This window comes from Capra hircus, chromosome 11, assembly GCF_001704415.2.
Source record: "Capra hircus breed San Clemente chromosome 11, ASM170441v1, whole genome shotgun sequence".
Lineage (NCBI taxonomy): Eukaryota > Metazoa > Chordata > Mammalia > Artiodactyla > Bovidae > Capra > Capra hircus.
Genome location: NC_030818.1, coordinates 97,471,451 through 97,487,141, shown reverse-complemented (window position 1 = coordinate 97,487,141; position 15,691 = coordinate 97,471,451). Strand labels below are relative to the sequence as shown.

The following is a 15,691-nucleotide window of genomic DNA, read 5'->3' as shown; positions in this document are numbered from 1 at the left end:
CTGTGGGACCCTATGGGCTATAGAGCCCCAGACTCCTCTGTCCACGGGGATTCTCCAGGCAAGACTACTGGAGTGGGTTGCCATGCCATCCTCTGGGGGATCTTCCCAACCCAGGGAATGAACTCGCGCCTCTTACGTCTCCTGCATTGGCAGGCGGGTTCTTTACCACTAGCGCTATCTGGGAAGCCCATATATAGGTATACACGTAGTAAAATACAAAAATCCACACAGGAAAAACACAAAATGGTATGGGGACAGTAGATACCTCCATACGGAAGAAAGGGAAAGGATGGGGTGTAATCTATCTGTAAACAATTTAGGAGATATAAAGCAAATATGGCAAAATGTTCACTTCTGTTAAATATGGGTAGGAGGTACCATAGATATTCTCTTTGCAGAAAGGTTTCATGATCTAAAATGAACTTTGAAAAATGAGTGGACACTTTCTCGGTACCAGGTGCTGTGCTAGGGGCTGTGCTAGAATCCAGGACTATCCTTCCCCACCCTGTGCCAGGGACTGGGGGCTGTACGATGGGGCCTTGGTCAGTGGGCTCCCTTCTGCCTGGTTGCCTGGGCCACCTGGCTAGGTGGCAGGAGATAGTGCTGTCAGAGATGCTCCGGGTCTTTGCTCAGAACCCATCAACCAGGACTTCCTGAGAGCTAAAACTCCATGCTCCCAATGCAGAGGGTCTGAGTTCTATCCCTGGCTGGGGAACTAGACCCCACGTGCCCCAAAGAAGACCTAGCAAAGTCAAATAAATAAAATTAAGAAAACAAAACCCATCAACCTCCACTGTTAGCAGAAGTGTCCTTGCTTAAAATTTCTCAACTCTCCCACCTCTAGCAGGATTGGCTATAAATCTTTAAGTTAAAGGGTCCAGAGATAGGAAAGGAAACCGCACACACACACAAAGAAAAAACCAGATGGAACCAGCTGGGCCCAAGATGGCAATGAATGTGATTTCCAACAGACTCTGAGTCTCCTTGTACCTCCATCGGACTACATTAGCATATTAAATGACACATCCACTGGTGGCCAAGGCTGGACATTAAGGACCAAAGAATAGAAGGGGGGTGGCACTCTACTCCCTTGAAAAAGCCCCATCCCTCCCCCCGGTAGACTAAGGCATCTGCCTCCCCATTATCAGCCTCACTGCTCATCCTTTTGTCTTTACTCTGTTAATTTAGTTCCCTTTTCTCCATTCTTTGGCCACTGAATAAAGCTTCTGATGTGTTGATTTCAGCTTCTGTTCTGTCATTTGCCCACTCAGACCTGAATGGGAGTAAAACCCTCCTCCACTGAGACAGAGAGCTCAGGCTCGGGCCGAGCAGAGGGATCCAAAAGACCTAATTTGATAAGAAGAGGGGGCGCTGTCTGAGGTCCCAATTCCAGCCTGCATGTGGCATCATCTCAAGAACTGGGGCTCCGACAGACCAACCCATGACGCTGACGTCAGAGAGTTGTGGCCTGGACTTCGCCAACCCTGGGAGGGTCCATGGGAGCCAGCAAGGACTGCGGCTAAGCTTTGTGTACGCCTGCACTTTCCTGTGAGGGGTTCCACATCGCCGTCAGCTTCTCTGAGACTGTCATTCTTAACCAGGGCATGTCTGTATCAGAAGCATCTGGAGGGTGTGTGAGAAACGGAGTTTCCTGGGCCCAACCCAGGAGGGTCTAGTTCTGCTGATCTCAGATGGGTCAGGGGTGCTGCTCTTCGGGTGATTCTGATGGGTACCCCGTGAAGAACTTCTGCTCAAAGCACAGGGATGAAAGCAAGTTCTGTCCCGTGTAGCTGCCGCGGGGAGGAAGGGCAGCGTGGAAGCACCCGGCTTTGCTTCTGTTTTGTACGTATTGCTCAATAAGTGAATCCGTGCGGAGGGTGGAATGCGGCTTGTTTATCAGCTGCCTGTACGCAGGATCACAGTCTCGATGCCTGAGTCACTCTGGCTCCCATCCTGGGCTCAGTAAGTATTTCGTAAAGGTCATCTCGCCTGGCTCCTCCCCGTGGTTGGAACCAGTGGTCTCCTAGCATTAATAACAGTGATAATTGAGCTCCGCGGGCCTGGTCTCTGGCTGTGTGTGGTGCTGCCACCCAGAAGGTGGGTACTCGGAGGCGGCCCGCTCTGCAGGTGAGAGAGCCCGTGAGCAGGACCTGGGCCCTGCGCCACTCTCTGGGAACCAGGGGAAGGGGGTGGGGGGTGGCCCATGGTGGGGAAGGAGCTCAAGCAGTTAGTTCAGAAGTCAGGCATTAGGGGAAACCTGAGGAAGGAGGAACACGGCAACACATTCGAGGTGATCTGATCTAAGCAGAAGGCACTTCTTGAAGGAAACGTGTGATAGATAAACGTCCAACTGCTGTTCCGGAGGAAGGGAAGGTGAGAGGGACTAACACCTCCATTGCTGAGTCCAATGACTCCCGAGCCGTTAGTACTCCTACAGCCGTCCTGTGGAGACCTCCCCGCCTCCAGGTCATGTGGCCGAGGGGAGCTGGGTTTGCTCCTTGAACCAGCCGCGTGTGCAGTGAGAAGTGGACACTCCAAGGCTCTTCTGGGAACCTCCCTGGCCTCGGCTCTCTCCTCACCCACTCCCTTCCCCACTTGTTTCCCAGAGGTTCCTGCGCCCTGGCTTCGACCCCAGTCAGGCTGTCCCGAGCCTCTGGACGCTTCCACTCAGCTCCTGACTCTCCCTCCAGGCCCAGGCACGGATCCACCCCCTTCTGGCTGCTTTGGATGGGAGGCAGGCCTGGCCTCAGATGCCCCTGAACTCCGCTGGGGTAAAGTGGGGGGCTGTGATCCCCCTGGGCCCAGGGTCAAAGCTGATGCTGCTCTCAGTGCCCCGGGTCTCTGTCACTCCCATCCCTGCACTGCGGACCAACAGCAGGACTTTGACGCTGAAGCAGAAGAATTTCCATTCAGCTGGGACCTGGGGTGGGTGGGGGGGTGACCTCTCTTCCAGTAAGTGCTACTGAAAGGCCTCACGTGCCAGCCCCACCAGGCCTGGCGGGCGGTGGGGGGAGGGAGGCGGGGCGTGCCATGTGACAGCACCCGGGACACGTGTCTTCTGGGACCGGTTCGGAGCTGGGTGCTGACAAGTTTGTTCCTCCGTGTCCTTGGGGCAGGGGCGGGGGCAGTGATAATGGGCTGGGGCTCTGGCCTGCCCTAGCAGAGTGCGGTCCCCACTGCCCGGCCCGATATGGCACAAGCAGCTGGAAAAACTGACCACGCGGCTTGACTATCTCAGAGGATTGCTCTATTTTTCCTCAGCATAATTTTTCCATGAATAATCTTTAAGTGGCTGTTTCTTTAGCAGTTTTATTGGAACATATGAGAACTGACAGTCATTGGGGAGCAAGATATCATGAACAAAATCTGGTTTTCATTACACTTCTCTCAAGAAACCAACATGCTGCCCAGCAGACCACTCACTGATTGGAAGAGAAAAGAGCACAGAGCCTTCTAACAATGGCTCTGGAGTGGGCAGGAAGGATGATGAATGGCGACAGCAAAGAACGTGGGACCCAAAGGCAGACAGGCCTGCACTCCCACTGGTACCTGCCACCTCCCGGCTGAGCGACTTTGGGCGAGTTACCTTGTGCCTCTGAGCATGAATTTTACATCTGCAAGACAGGGGCACTAAGCCGGCCTGGCAGTACCCTGGTGAGGAGGAAAAGGAGAGAGCACTGGCCTCTCTCCTTCCTAACAACAGCCGGCGGGTGCGGCCCAGGCACTCTGAATTAGAGAGCTGACGCTCTGCCTTCACGGAGTCAGTCAAGCGGGGACAGAGACAAGCATCCGGATAATTACACCCAGGAAAGACACCTCCTTTGGTAAGAAAAAATAAAGAAATACGGTAATGGCAGGAACTACATCAATTGGATAACTATCACAACTGTGCCAGGGCTGGTGATGGTAATGGGTGACACTCACTGAGAATCTACCAGGGGCCAGAGACTGTGCTAAATCTTTTGGACAGAGGAACTGATGTCAGCGTCAAAGTAACACTGCCTCGCCGGCCCTGATGGCGGCACCTCAATGTTACGTTGTGGCACCTGCAGTCAGAAGGGTTACGGAGCTTGCTGGGGCGAGGGGCTGGTGAGCGGTGGGCAACAGTGGCCCTGTGCTCCGTTTGTAATTCTAAAGGAAAGCGGCTCAGAAGCCACACACTACTCTGACCTCGGCAGCCTCCGTCTCAGCCGTCACTTTCTCTTCTCAGAGGTGGCCTTGGCCCGGCAGCCAGCACCAGGACACTGCGGGGGCCACGGGCCTCTTCTGCCCACCCACGGGGGTCACAGGAGACAGGTCTGAAATGTCCCCAGTGCCTCCTGTTCCTTCTGTATGTTTCTCTTGGAAGAGAAAGAAATGGAGGGAAAGAACTGGAGGCCCCTCCCATCCTCAGGGGTTAAATTAGACCCTCACTGAGATACAGGGCCCGGTGTGGTGCAGAATTCACGGCCCGAGGGTGGGAGTTCTCACAAAGAGGGTGACACCCCATCGTTCTGGGTGCACGTGACCCACGCCCGGCCTTCATGGCACCCGTTCATCTGAAGCTAAGTAGTTGTGTGTGATTTCCTGCTGACTGTCCTTCCCCACCCCCCACCACAGGAGGCAGGGACCATGTCCCCGTGCCCAGCACAGGGCTGGGTGGGCAGCTGGAGCGCCAGCAGCGTGGGCCGAAAGCACCAGCATGGAGCCCACAGCTCTGCTGAGGAGGACACGCACCCGGATCGGGGAGCCTCGTTCCCACGGGTCCCGGTGGCATCTGAGCGGTCCTGCCCCGGGTTAGCGCTGCCCGATTCAAGCAACCTGGCAGCCCAGCCGCCGCTCACGGGCTACGCTCCAAGTCTCGCACATCGGAGATTAATGGGAGGCAGCTGTGTCGGAGGGAAACGACTCAATCTGGAGTCATAAGACTCGCGTTCCATCCAGCCATGGCCCCGGGCTGAGCGGGGAGCCGGGGTCCATTCTCCTCGGGCTCTGAGCCTGCGCATCATCCCTGGAGGCCAGGATCACCACTGCCGCGATCTGGAGCTTCGAGAGCACCAGCCTGAGTGTCCGGGGCGCGGGGCCCACATCCCTCCCAACTGCAAGGGGTTCCGTATCAATTCATTCATTCTCCATTTCATTTTGTTCCCACACTGGGGCTCTCATCAGGTCTGCCAGAGCGCTCTGGGCCCTGGGGACCCCTCTGCAGAGGAAAGCCTGTTTGTGTTGAAAGCTTTCTCTGGCCAGGGTTCCTGGTGGAGCCTGGGAGCCGGTGACTTTCACGTTCACACGTGTTCTTTGTTTCTCATACATGCAACTCTTATGGGTCCTTACTGCGAGCCAGGCTCTATCTCACATGTCGCTCGGTTTGCCCCGGTTCATTTCCTTCTGAAATATGACATCCGATCACCTTTCAACTGCAGTGAGGCCTGGACGCTTTCTTCTCGCAGCCAGAGGCCCAAGGTCCCAGCTGCAGCAGGGCAGCAGCTTTGAGTCTTGGTTCCTCTGCTTGGCCTTGTCCTTAAGGGGCTACTCGGGTGGGAGACTGCAAGGACAGAGCAAACGTGAACTCCAGAGGGAGCCAGCAAAAACTGGTTCCCTGTCCCTTGAGTCCCTCACCTAGGGTCCTCTACCCACTCTGAGAATATGAGGGCAGAAAGAGGGGGGTCACTGCCCTCACCCATGGGGGTGCTCTCTCACTCTTCTCAACCACAGTGAGGGGTCTCCAGGCCACTCAAGGAACTTGCTATATGTCTCCAGCAGCTGGGAGACCTGGGGACTCTGAGTGCCTCCCTCAGGCCTAGAGTCCACATGGCTGTGGCCACACCAGGGTTAGCTACACTCACAGATTCACCCGGACCAGGACAGGTGTGGCCTCTCATGGACCAAGGTGGTCCCTGTGAGTGGAGCTGAGGGCTGTAGAGGACTTCAAGCAGTAAGAAACGCGGTGGGCCCTGACTGAGGGCCCATGCAGTGCCCCGCCCCGCGCCCCGGAAAAGATCTCCATCTGCTCAGGTCAAGGGGTTGTGGGGTCGCCGGAAAACCCAGGAAAGTGCCTGTGAGAGGAAACTGCACCTGGAGTCGGCACTGAGCGCACGCCATTCTTGGCAACCAGAGCCTGAGGTTAGCCCACCAAGGCAGGTAGAGAGAAGTCCAGAATGGGGGATGGCAACACCCCCACTCCACAGCCACAGCGGGAGGTCCCTGACAGGGCAAGGGGAGGAGAGGCAATGCCAAAGCATGTTTAGAATCTACTCTTATACAGACTCAGCCTTCTGAGGACCACGCTGGGACAGCACGCCACTCACAGTGTGGCAACGTCATGGGTGCGCCAAGGTGGTCACCCAGGGCAGGGCGCTTCCTGCACTGCAGCGATGATGGGGAGCCCAGGGAACTCCGGGGCCCTCTGGTGCATCCTGCTTCTTCCCTGTGCTGGGTACAGGCGACAACCAGTCCAGACCCCTGGGCTTAGCAACTGGCTCTGCCCCTTCCTCCAGGCGCGAGATGGGGGGAGCAAGCAGCCCAGTGCCTTCGCCTACAGGGCAGGTACACCTACCTTCAGGGCGGGTGGAGATTCACCAAGCAAGCACATGGGGCGGGTTAGAGTGTGCCTGGCAGAGAGTACTCGCTCAATGTGTGTCAGCTATGACTACCCTTAACCTGTTTCCCTACCTGTGAACCAGCTGGTATGGTTGGTTTTAACACAGGTCCACAAATCCTGACACTCTCTTTGAGGGCTCAGTCTCCCTGCCCTCTCCTTGGGCCTGGAAGGCCTTTGAGACTGCCTTGACCGACAGAAAGAAAGCTGAGCGCTGAAGAATTAAGGCTTCTGAACTGTGGTGTCGGAGAAGACTCTTGAGAGTCCCTTGGACTGTGCAAGGAGATCCACCCAGTCCCTCCTAAAGGAGATCAGCCCTGAATATTCACTCAAAGAACTGATGCTGAAGCTGAAACTCCAAGACTTGGGCTACCTTCGCTGACTCACTGGAAAAGACCCTGATGCTGGGAAATTGAAGGTGAGAGAAGAGGATGACAGAGGATAAGATGGCTGGATGGCATCATTGACCCGATGGACATGAGTTTGAGTGAACTCCGGGTGTTGGTGATGGACAGGGAGGCCTGGCGTGCTGCAGTCCATGGGGTTAGAGTTGGACACGACTGAGCGACTGAACTGAACTGACCTCAGAGCATGGCAGAAGTGAGGTTAAGTGATTTCCGAGGTCGGTCGCGCAGATGGCATGATGCTTTGAGGACCTCTGCTCTTGGAGGGCAATACCATGCAACCTTTGGGTTCCACCCCGGCTGACAGCCAGCACCACGCATGTTCCGACGGTTCCAGCCCCAACATCCAGTCCCTCTCAGCCTTCCTGTCTTTCCCACTGAGACCCTAGTTGTCATGGAGCAGAGACAAGCCACCCTGGCTGTGCCCTGTCCAGCCTCCTGGCCCGAAAGTCTGTGCCTGTAGTAACATGGCCACTTTGTGCCACTGGGTCCTGGGGTGGCGGGTTATGTGGCCAGAGTGCCTGGTACAGCTGCTGAGTGTGAGCTGGAGCTGAGGTGAGGGCCCTCTGGCACCCTCGTCCAGTGCTCCATTGGCCATGCCATGCTGCCCCTCCATCTGGTCAGCATCAGAGCCCATCTGTGAGGGCCAGGAGCGAGCATTCCTGAGTGGTAAGCGTGTGCCAGGCACCGTCTAAGGGTTTCTCTGGCCCAGCCACAGTCCATGAAGTAAGCCTACATGAGGTATCTATGGTGTTTTAGTCGCTAAGCTGCGTCCGACTTTTGCGACCCCATGGACTGTAGCCGGCCAGACTCCTCTGTCCATGGGATTCTCCAGGCAAGAATACTGCAGTGGGTTGCCATTTCCTTCTCCAAAGCATTTAGTTATTCCTCTTCCCATTTCACCAATAAGAACACCGAGGCTCAGAGGGACCACGCCGATCACCCAAAGTCCCAGAGCTAGGAAGCGCTGGAGCTGGCCCTGCACTCAGGTCGGCCTGACTCCAAGATCTGCCTGGCTTTTAACCACCGGGCAACAGAAGGAAGACAGAAAGGTGTGTTGGCGAGCAGTCCTGAAGGTATAGGAAGCTGCGGCCAGCCTGAGCTTCTCCATGGACTTGCTTTGCTGCCAAGGAATCTCAGAGAAAACCTGTTAGCTGGTTCAGCCACACGGAGGCGGGGCTCACGAGATCTGGAAATGTCTTCACCAGTTCCAAGGCACACACAGCACCAACTGCCCTCTCTCGGGGTCAATGTTCTTTACGATTTTTGCTCTCCAGGAAAATATTAGTTCATTTATATAAGCTAAACATTACATATGGGGGGAAATGGAAAACGTGGCATTCCTGGCCTTTTTTCTCCCCAGACTAGAAACTGGGAAGGTTTCTCCACTTCCTTTCTCACAGTCTGTCCATCTGCTGGTGTGGAGCTGCTGGCACGGCTCTTCCCTGGGCAGTGGAGAGGGGGGTGTGGGGGCATCGGAGGGATGCAGGGTGCAGCTGCAGCTCAGGGGACCACCTTGACACCAACCGAGGCCCCAGAGACCTCACAGGAGGGCTGCGTCCGACACAGAGCCTGTGTCTCCCAGGCAGGGCCGGTGAGCTGAGAGGGGGAGCGAGTGTAGCCACAGAGCGGGGTCAGGCAGCTCATACTGGCCTCCTGGGGCTGCTGTTCCCCTCACCGCCCCAATCAGTTCCTCACACTGTCTGCTGCCCGCCTCCCCAGCTAAGGCAAGAATGAAGCCCACGAGGGCAGGTCTTCTCCAGGCTCCTCAGGGGGACTGGCTCACAGCCGGCCCCTGGCATGTGAAGCCTCCAGTGAACAGACTCTCCTGGGGCCTTTCCTCGGCAGGTGTGGGGTGCCTGCTGGCTGGAAAGAGGCCGGGACTGTAGCCCCAGCTCCCTCCTGAGGAGCCGAGGGAGGCTGCGTTCCTCCCATTCCTGGGACTGCAAGAGGCACATTCCTGTCCCTGGTCTGGTCAGGCCCTTGCCACACAGCCCCATCTAACTGCCAGATGTGGAAGACCTCCCTGGAGCTGCCCTTTGTCCCCCTTGCAAGGGACCCCGCAGGTCCCCTCTGCTGTCTGGAAGCCGAGGCTGGGAAGCCAGGATCCCTGAGTGCATCTAAAGCCTTCCAGACACTTCTGAGCCCTCTGATGGTCCATGAAAACCTTAATACCCTGCTTCCAGGCTGGAGCTGTGGAAAGTCAGTGGCAGACGCGCCTGGGTACCAAGGTCTGCTGGCCTCAGCACTTTGCTGGGAGGAGTGCGGAGTCAGCAGGCAGCCAGAGAACCAGGTGCCCACAGACCCAGCTGGGAGCCCAGAGACCAAGCACCCCACATGCGGGGCTCCAGGAATTCCAGGCCTGGGAAAGGCAGAGACGGGACAGAGAAGCACAAAAAGCTGTCTAGCTTCCACAAGGGAAGTGCCCTGAAGCACGGAGAGCTGCAAGAGGGTGTAATGCAAGGTCTCAGCAGGCTCTGGAAACCAGCAGGTAGTGGATTAGGTTTGCAGACCTCAGGGTCTCTGTCTCAACCTCAACTCTGTGGCCATAGCGAGTAAGTAGCCAATGTGTCCACGGCTGTGTGGCTGTGCTCGGATACAAACCAGAGCGGTCTGCATCAGAACCACATGTGCCATTCCCCAGTGTAACAGGGGGCCTGAAGATTTCCCCAAACCCGAGTGATGATTCACCGACAGAGGCAGAATCATAACACTGCCAGTAATAACATCATCCTAATAAAGTTACAGTTGATGAAGGTGTGCTCTGTGTCAGGCACACGTGATCTTAATAAATTCTCACAACCACTCTCTGAGGGAGGTATTACTATGCCCACTTTACAGATGGAGAAATCAAGGCTCGGTGGGTACACGGGGTGTTCTGTCTGACCCTTCAGATGAGTCCTTCACCCTGCTTGGTGCCCTTGGGAGGCTGGACCCAAGAGGCATCTCTTGGCTCCCTCACCCCAGGCTTCCAGCTGGGTTTGGCTGACAGGAGGCTCCAGCTGCAGATACGGTGGGAGGGCGGAGGAGAGAGGGCAGGGCAATCTGGCTGCGCCTTTCCTCCTCCTTTACCCTTGGCTACCACAATTCCTGCAGAGCTGACCCCGTCCTCTGCGACTCAGCACTTGTTGGAGTTGGTAACAGTTTTTCTTCCCCAAGTCCTTCAGCCTAGAGGTGCTGGGGACCCCGCTGTCCTTGTGTAAAGTATTTATTCCTATTCCCATTTCACCTTCATTAACCCTCTTCCGGTGAGTCATCTGGGGGCAATTCTGTTTCCTGCCAGGACTCTGACTGATGCTGGGGGTTAGTTAACTGGCTGGCTTCTGGTTTCACACGGCCAATAAGGCCAATAAACCCCGGAGCCAGGTGGGGATGAGGGGGGATGGGATGGAAGGAGGGTAGGGCTGAACCTTGAGGAGGCTGGACCTGGGGCCGGATCCCAGCCCTGGTGGCGGTTTCCACCCTAGGCAGGGCTCAAAAGTGAATGCAGGCCCTTCCCCAGGGGTCCCGTGACTAAGTCTCCACGTGCCCGGTGCAGGGGGCCCGGGTTTGATCCCTGGTCAGGGAACTAGATCCCACATGCCGCAACTAAAGATCCCATGTGCTACAACTAAGACCCAGTGCAGCCAAAGACATAACACCGTATTTTCAGAAAGTGAACGGAGCCCCTCCTTTCCTGACCCAGGGCTTGGGGAGTGGTCTGCTTCTGGAGGCCCCCAGAAGCAGTGTTAAGTTTTCTGTACCTGGCTCCTGTCTCCACCTGGGGCACTGGGAGACAGATAAATCCTCCAGCTCGTCGGGCCATGGGGACCTGATGGCACCTGGGGAAGGCCTGAGATGCAGTCATCCTGTTCAGGTGTGCTAACCGGACAGGGTGCAGGCACCTCTTACTCAGAATGATCGGGAGACGGAAGGGCAGAACCCTCTGTATCCAAGCCCACTCTCTGCTCCAGAACCCTGGGATTCCCTCTGGAACAAAGAGCCTTGAGTGGTTAGCATTCCTACACCACTCTGATGGATCCCATCCACCCCTACCCACGGTTGGGTAACCGTGAGCATCGGGAAGGAACACGGCTGACTAAGTTGGAGAAGGTTCTAAAACAAGAAGGCAGAGATGAGACCAGCGCTAGAAACTTCTCTCTGGTCACTGCTGGTGGGTCATCTGCCGTGTGTGGAAGGCAGTGGACGTGAGAGGAGACCATGGGAGACAGTTTCCTATTGGGCTCCTGGAACCCTGTGAGGATCAAGTTTAGGCCAGGACTCTGTCTCTTGAGGTGTAGACAGCAGCATCCCCAAGCTGTGTGGATCAGCCAGCATCTCCGTCTCTCTGGTAAGTTATCGTGGGACCCTGGGGGTGGGCTAGGGGCAGGGTCCAGCCTACACACTGGAGCCGGAAGAGGCTAGGAAAGGTAAGGCCCCTGGAGGAAACCCTGGAGTCAGGGCAGAGGCCTTGCCTGACGGGGCCAGTGAGAGGCTGTGACATAGCCTCCTACGGCCCCAGGGTTCTGACACAGCAGCACCGCTGCACCAGCCTGGCTCCAGAAAGGGGAGTGAGTGGTTGGTTAGCAGGTCAACAGGTCAGGGGCAGGGGTCATGACACCAGGCAGCAGCCTGAGACAGCCACCTCCTCACCAAACACTCACCGCCTGTCAGACTCTACACTGCATGCCCTGCATGTATCATTTCAGTTTTGATATTCCAGCGACTCTGGGATGGGAGGCTTATTATCCCCCTCTTATGGGTAAGGAAACCGAGGCCCAGAGGGTGTAAAGTTGCTTGACCAAGACTGCAGTGGCCTGGCACCCAGGTGAGTGTCACATAAGCTCAAACCAGGAGGAGGAAGTACAATTGGACCTCAGCCTGCAATCTGATCCTGCCCGGAACAGCAGCAGAGAGCAGTCCTAGCAAGAGTCGGATACAACTTAGCGACTGAACAACAACCAAAAGGAAACTGTCACAGAGACAACTCTGAAGCAGCTGACACCACGTACACGTGGGCAGAGTGCTTTAAAAGCGTGGGTGGCCCAGCCCTCCAGGTGAGAGCTGGTTCCACCTCCACTTTGTGGATGAGGCCCCTGAGGATCGGAGAGGTACGGTGACAGAGCTGGAAGCAGCACAGCTCGAGTCTGACTTCAAAGCCTGGGCCTCTTATTGCCACGGGACGCCATGTGCATCCCAAATATGGGAATAAAACCAATGCCCCAGGAAGGTGAGCCCTCTGTGTGTGGTGGGACCAAATGCCCCAGGCATCCCGTGCACCCCTCTGGGGCTTGTTACCCCGAGCCTGGGCGGGAGGCCTGATGACAAGCATCCAGCTGACCTGGAGAGTGTCCTAGGTTTCTCCACTGAGTGCAGGCCCCCAGCTTGGGCTCTGATCTTGCCTCTGTTGGGTTTCAGACTGTCCCAGGGAGCCCCAGACCAGAGGTGCCCTACAGGAACCCAGTGTGATCAGAAGCCTGGGCAGGCTGTGGGGGGTGGGGGGGATGGGGGGAGGCAGCTGTGAGTAGGGACACTGAGGCTGCCAGCTGGCAAACTGGACTCTGGTCTTTGGCTCCACAGGCAAGGCCAACCCTGGCAGCCATGTCTGGGCCATTGGCAAGTCTGCCCCCACACGAGGGGCTACGATACCTGCAAGATCTTCCTTGGAAGAGACTAGTCTCGGGGAGCTGCTTCCTGGTTCAATTCGGAGTGACAGTCTGAAAACAAAGATTTTCAAAGAATTAGATGGGTTCCAGGCTGTCAGAGGGGGAACCGGGTGTGTGCAAGCTGGGAACTGGGAAACTGGACTGCTGCTAAGGGCTATTCGGCACGGAGCCAGCAGTGCCCTGAGGTCTGCTCCAGATCACAGACACAGCTTTCCAAAGTCCCCAGGGGATTTCCATGACCAAGAAATGATGGCTAGGGACGACACAGTAAATAGTGTAATCGTGGCCCCTCATTGCCGGGCACAGATGTGTTCCTGCTCAAGACAACACTATGAACTAGGAACACCATCCCCATTCTGTAGATGCAAAAAGTGAGGAGCAGCGAGGTTACACAGCTCTCCCCAGATGTGCGGGGCTAACAATTGGCCAAGCAGGAGATCGGGGCTGTCTGACCCCAAGCCAGGGGGTTTAATCACTACACTACATTCTCAGATGCCTCCAGAGAGGCATGACATAGTAGTCTTTACTATTTTTCTTTAAAGCATCGATTAAGAAACTTCTGGCTGAAAATGATAGAGTGAAGCTGGATGTCAGAGTTTCCCTCACCCAGCAAGACCAATAAACAATTACAAACACTCAGGAGTAAAAGAGCTCCCCAGCTGCTACTTAACAAGGGAGGGGGCACGAACTTCAAGAACTTGTAGCCAGGGGAAAAAAAAGTGGATTGTGCAGCTGAACAAGAGCCATCACGTGGCCCAGCTCCCATCCTGACCTCGGACTTCTCAGGGGGTCTGAGCGGCTTCAGATTCGAGATAGACACGGATGGGGTGGTGGGTGGACGGCGTGGGGGATGCTCTGATGGAAATGAAGGCTCCATGGTGCGGCGGGGGTGGGGGTGCATCATCTGAAACCTGAGGATATCCCTTTCTGGAATGGGATTCAGCCCCCTATTAGATGGAGGAAACACTGATGAAGGCCTTTTAACAGAGTCCCCTTCTCTAGAACAGATGGCTTGCTCCCTGCCTCCAAGGAGCCGGAGCCTTGCGTGCCCCCAGGCCGCACAGAGGGCAGAGACTGAGAACCCCTGTGCCTCTCAGCACAGCGGAAGGAAAACCAGCCCATCCCACACAGCGCAGCAGAACCAGACGGCGCCTCCTTCCATCAGAGCTGTGGACTAGCCAGAGGAAGCCTCTCACATGGGAGCAAGACGGAAAGAAACAGTGGAGCCAACTCAAACATCCTCACAGAAAAAGGGGACAGAGGGAGGAAGAGAGCACTGTCCAGATTGCTAGGCCCAGAGGGCAGCCCCAGGGGACATGGGGAAATCCCTCCAGGTGCTTGAGACTATGGGTTGTATAGAACCAAACCTGAAAAATGAGATGGGAACACAAAATATGAAAGGGGAGACTGGAGACCCCAGGGAACAAACCAAGGGTAGAAACGAGAGGACTGAAGGATACCAGAGGAGAAACAGATCAACCCCAGTGACTGAGGATGAAAGAGATGGAGATTACAGCCATTATAAAGAAATTGATGGACATGAAAGGCAGATAGCATCCAGTGTATGGATTCCTGGAATGCCGGAGAGAGAAAAGCCAAAAAATGGTGCAGAAGAAGTGGTCGAAGATAGAAACCAAAAGAATTCCTCTGTGATGAAGAAAGAGCATGTGCCATTCCAGGGAAAGCTCCACCAGGAGGCAGTCCCCTTGCGAGACTTTCGAACTTTAAGGAATTCTTCCCACGAGGTAGAGAAAACAAGTCACTTACAAGAGGAAAAATCTAGACTGGCTTGAGACTTGTCTATAGCAGCACCCAGCGCCAGACGGCAGTGGAGCAGGTTCTCTGTGTCCTGCGGGAGCGAAACCAAGGAGCCCAGCAAGTTAGAGGCAGATGTTTCCACGAAAGATGTGCACGAAAGACGTGCATCAGGGTGTGCGGGACTTGAGCAAACCTGCTTCACGATGAAACCCAGCTAAATAAGGGACTGAGTTAAAATAAAGACTCCAGGAATGGAGAAGTGACAGGTGGTAAGAACTGAAAATGTTTAACTAAAACGATTCCTAAAGAGTAGGAATCATGATTCCTGAACATGATGTGAGTGTTACAAACTTGGAGAAACAAGGAGATAACCAAGGAGGAGTTCGAAGGTGGCGCAGGGGAGGTGAAGGAGGCGGGTGGAGCTTGCTAACGAGCTCATCTTTTATGACCCAAGTCAATGGGCCCTGCTCACCATGGAAATCCAGTTAAAACAGAACTTAGGGACTTCAACCTCGTCATGTTCTTGCCGACCTCTTCTGTTCATCTTAGAAGGCTCTTTTAGGGAATAATATCTATTGTGGAGAAATGTTTATCTGAAGAGCAGCAATTCCTTATGCTTTATTTCAGTTCCTTTTTCTGGTTAAAATAAAATTGAAGTTGTTTTAATTAAAAAATAGCAAGTGCAGTATAATCCAATTTCAATAAATTCTATTCTTGCATCCATCTGTCTATCCATCCTTCTCCATGTGTATATATGCACTTTCTATGCACAGAAGGAGGCCCAGAATAATGCTCATTTCATGCCAACAGTCATGCTTTTTAAGTGGCAGGAATTTGGGTAATTTTTCTTAAATAAAGTAAAATAGACGTTAGACTGAGGAAAACAAAACACTGGTTGGGCTCCTTGGCACAGTGTCTTCAAGGTAAGAGGAAGCCTGAGTCCTCGGAGGTGGGGGTCGAGCCGCTGGGTGTGCATTGGGCCATGGGGTGTGGGTCCCTCCAGCAGAGTCACAAGCCCTGGGCATCCTTTGTCACTCCAATGCAGGGCCCTCCTAGGAAGGGACCCCCTCAGTGGTCTGGGCCTGGGACAAGAACACAGCCTTTCTCCCTGGGTGTGCCCATTTGGACCACAACAAAAGGCCTTTGTGAAATCCAGGCATTAAGTGCTAGGGGTGTTCACTGTCCTTCAGAATGGAAGGCGTAATTACTCACAATTTGCAGCTTGTTCAAGGATTAGCTCACGGTCAGAAGTATTTATGGACCATTTTTCTCCTTAAAGTATATTAGTGTTAATGAAAAACTACTGT

The 15,691-nt window shown here is 54.9% G+C and overlaps 1 protein-coding gene across 12 annotated transcripts in view; it reads right to left on the bottom strand.

The window, feature by feature from the left end:
- Positions 1–15,691, bottom strand: part of RALGPS1 (Ral GEF with PH domain and SH3 binding motif 1) — a 300,991-nt gene that overhangs the window by 34,916 nt on the left and 250,384 nt on the right. For all 12 annotated transcript variants that reach the window (XM_018055789.1, XM_018055792.1, XM_018055795.1 and 9 more), the window contains one exon: positions 12,610–12,677. In XM_018055789.1, coding sequence (XP_017911278.1) covers positions 12,610–12,677 — 68 coding nt within the window. The remainder of the gene's footprint in view (positions 1–12,609; positions 12,678–15,691) is intronic.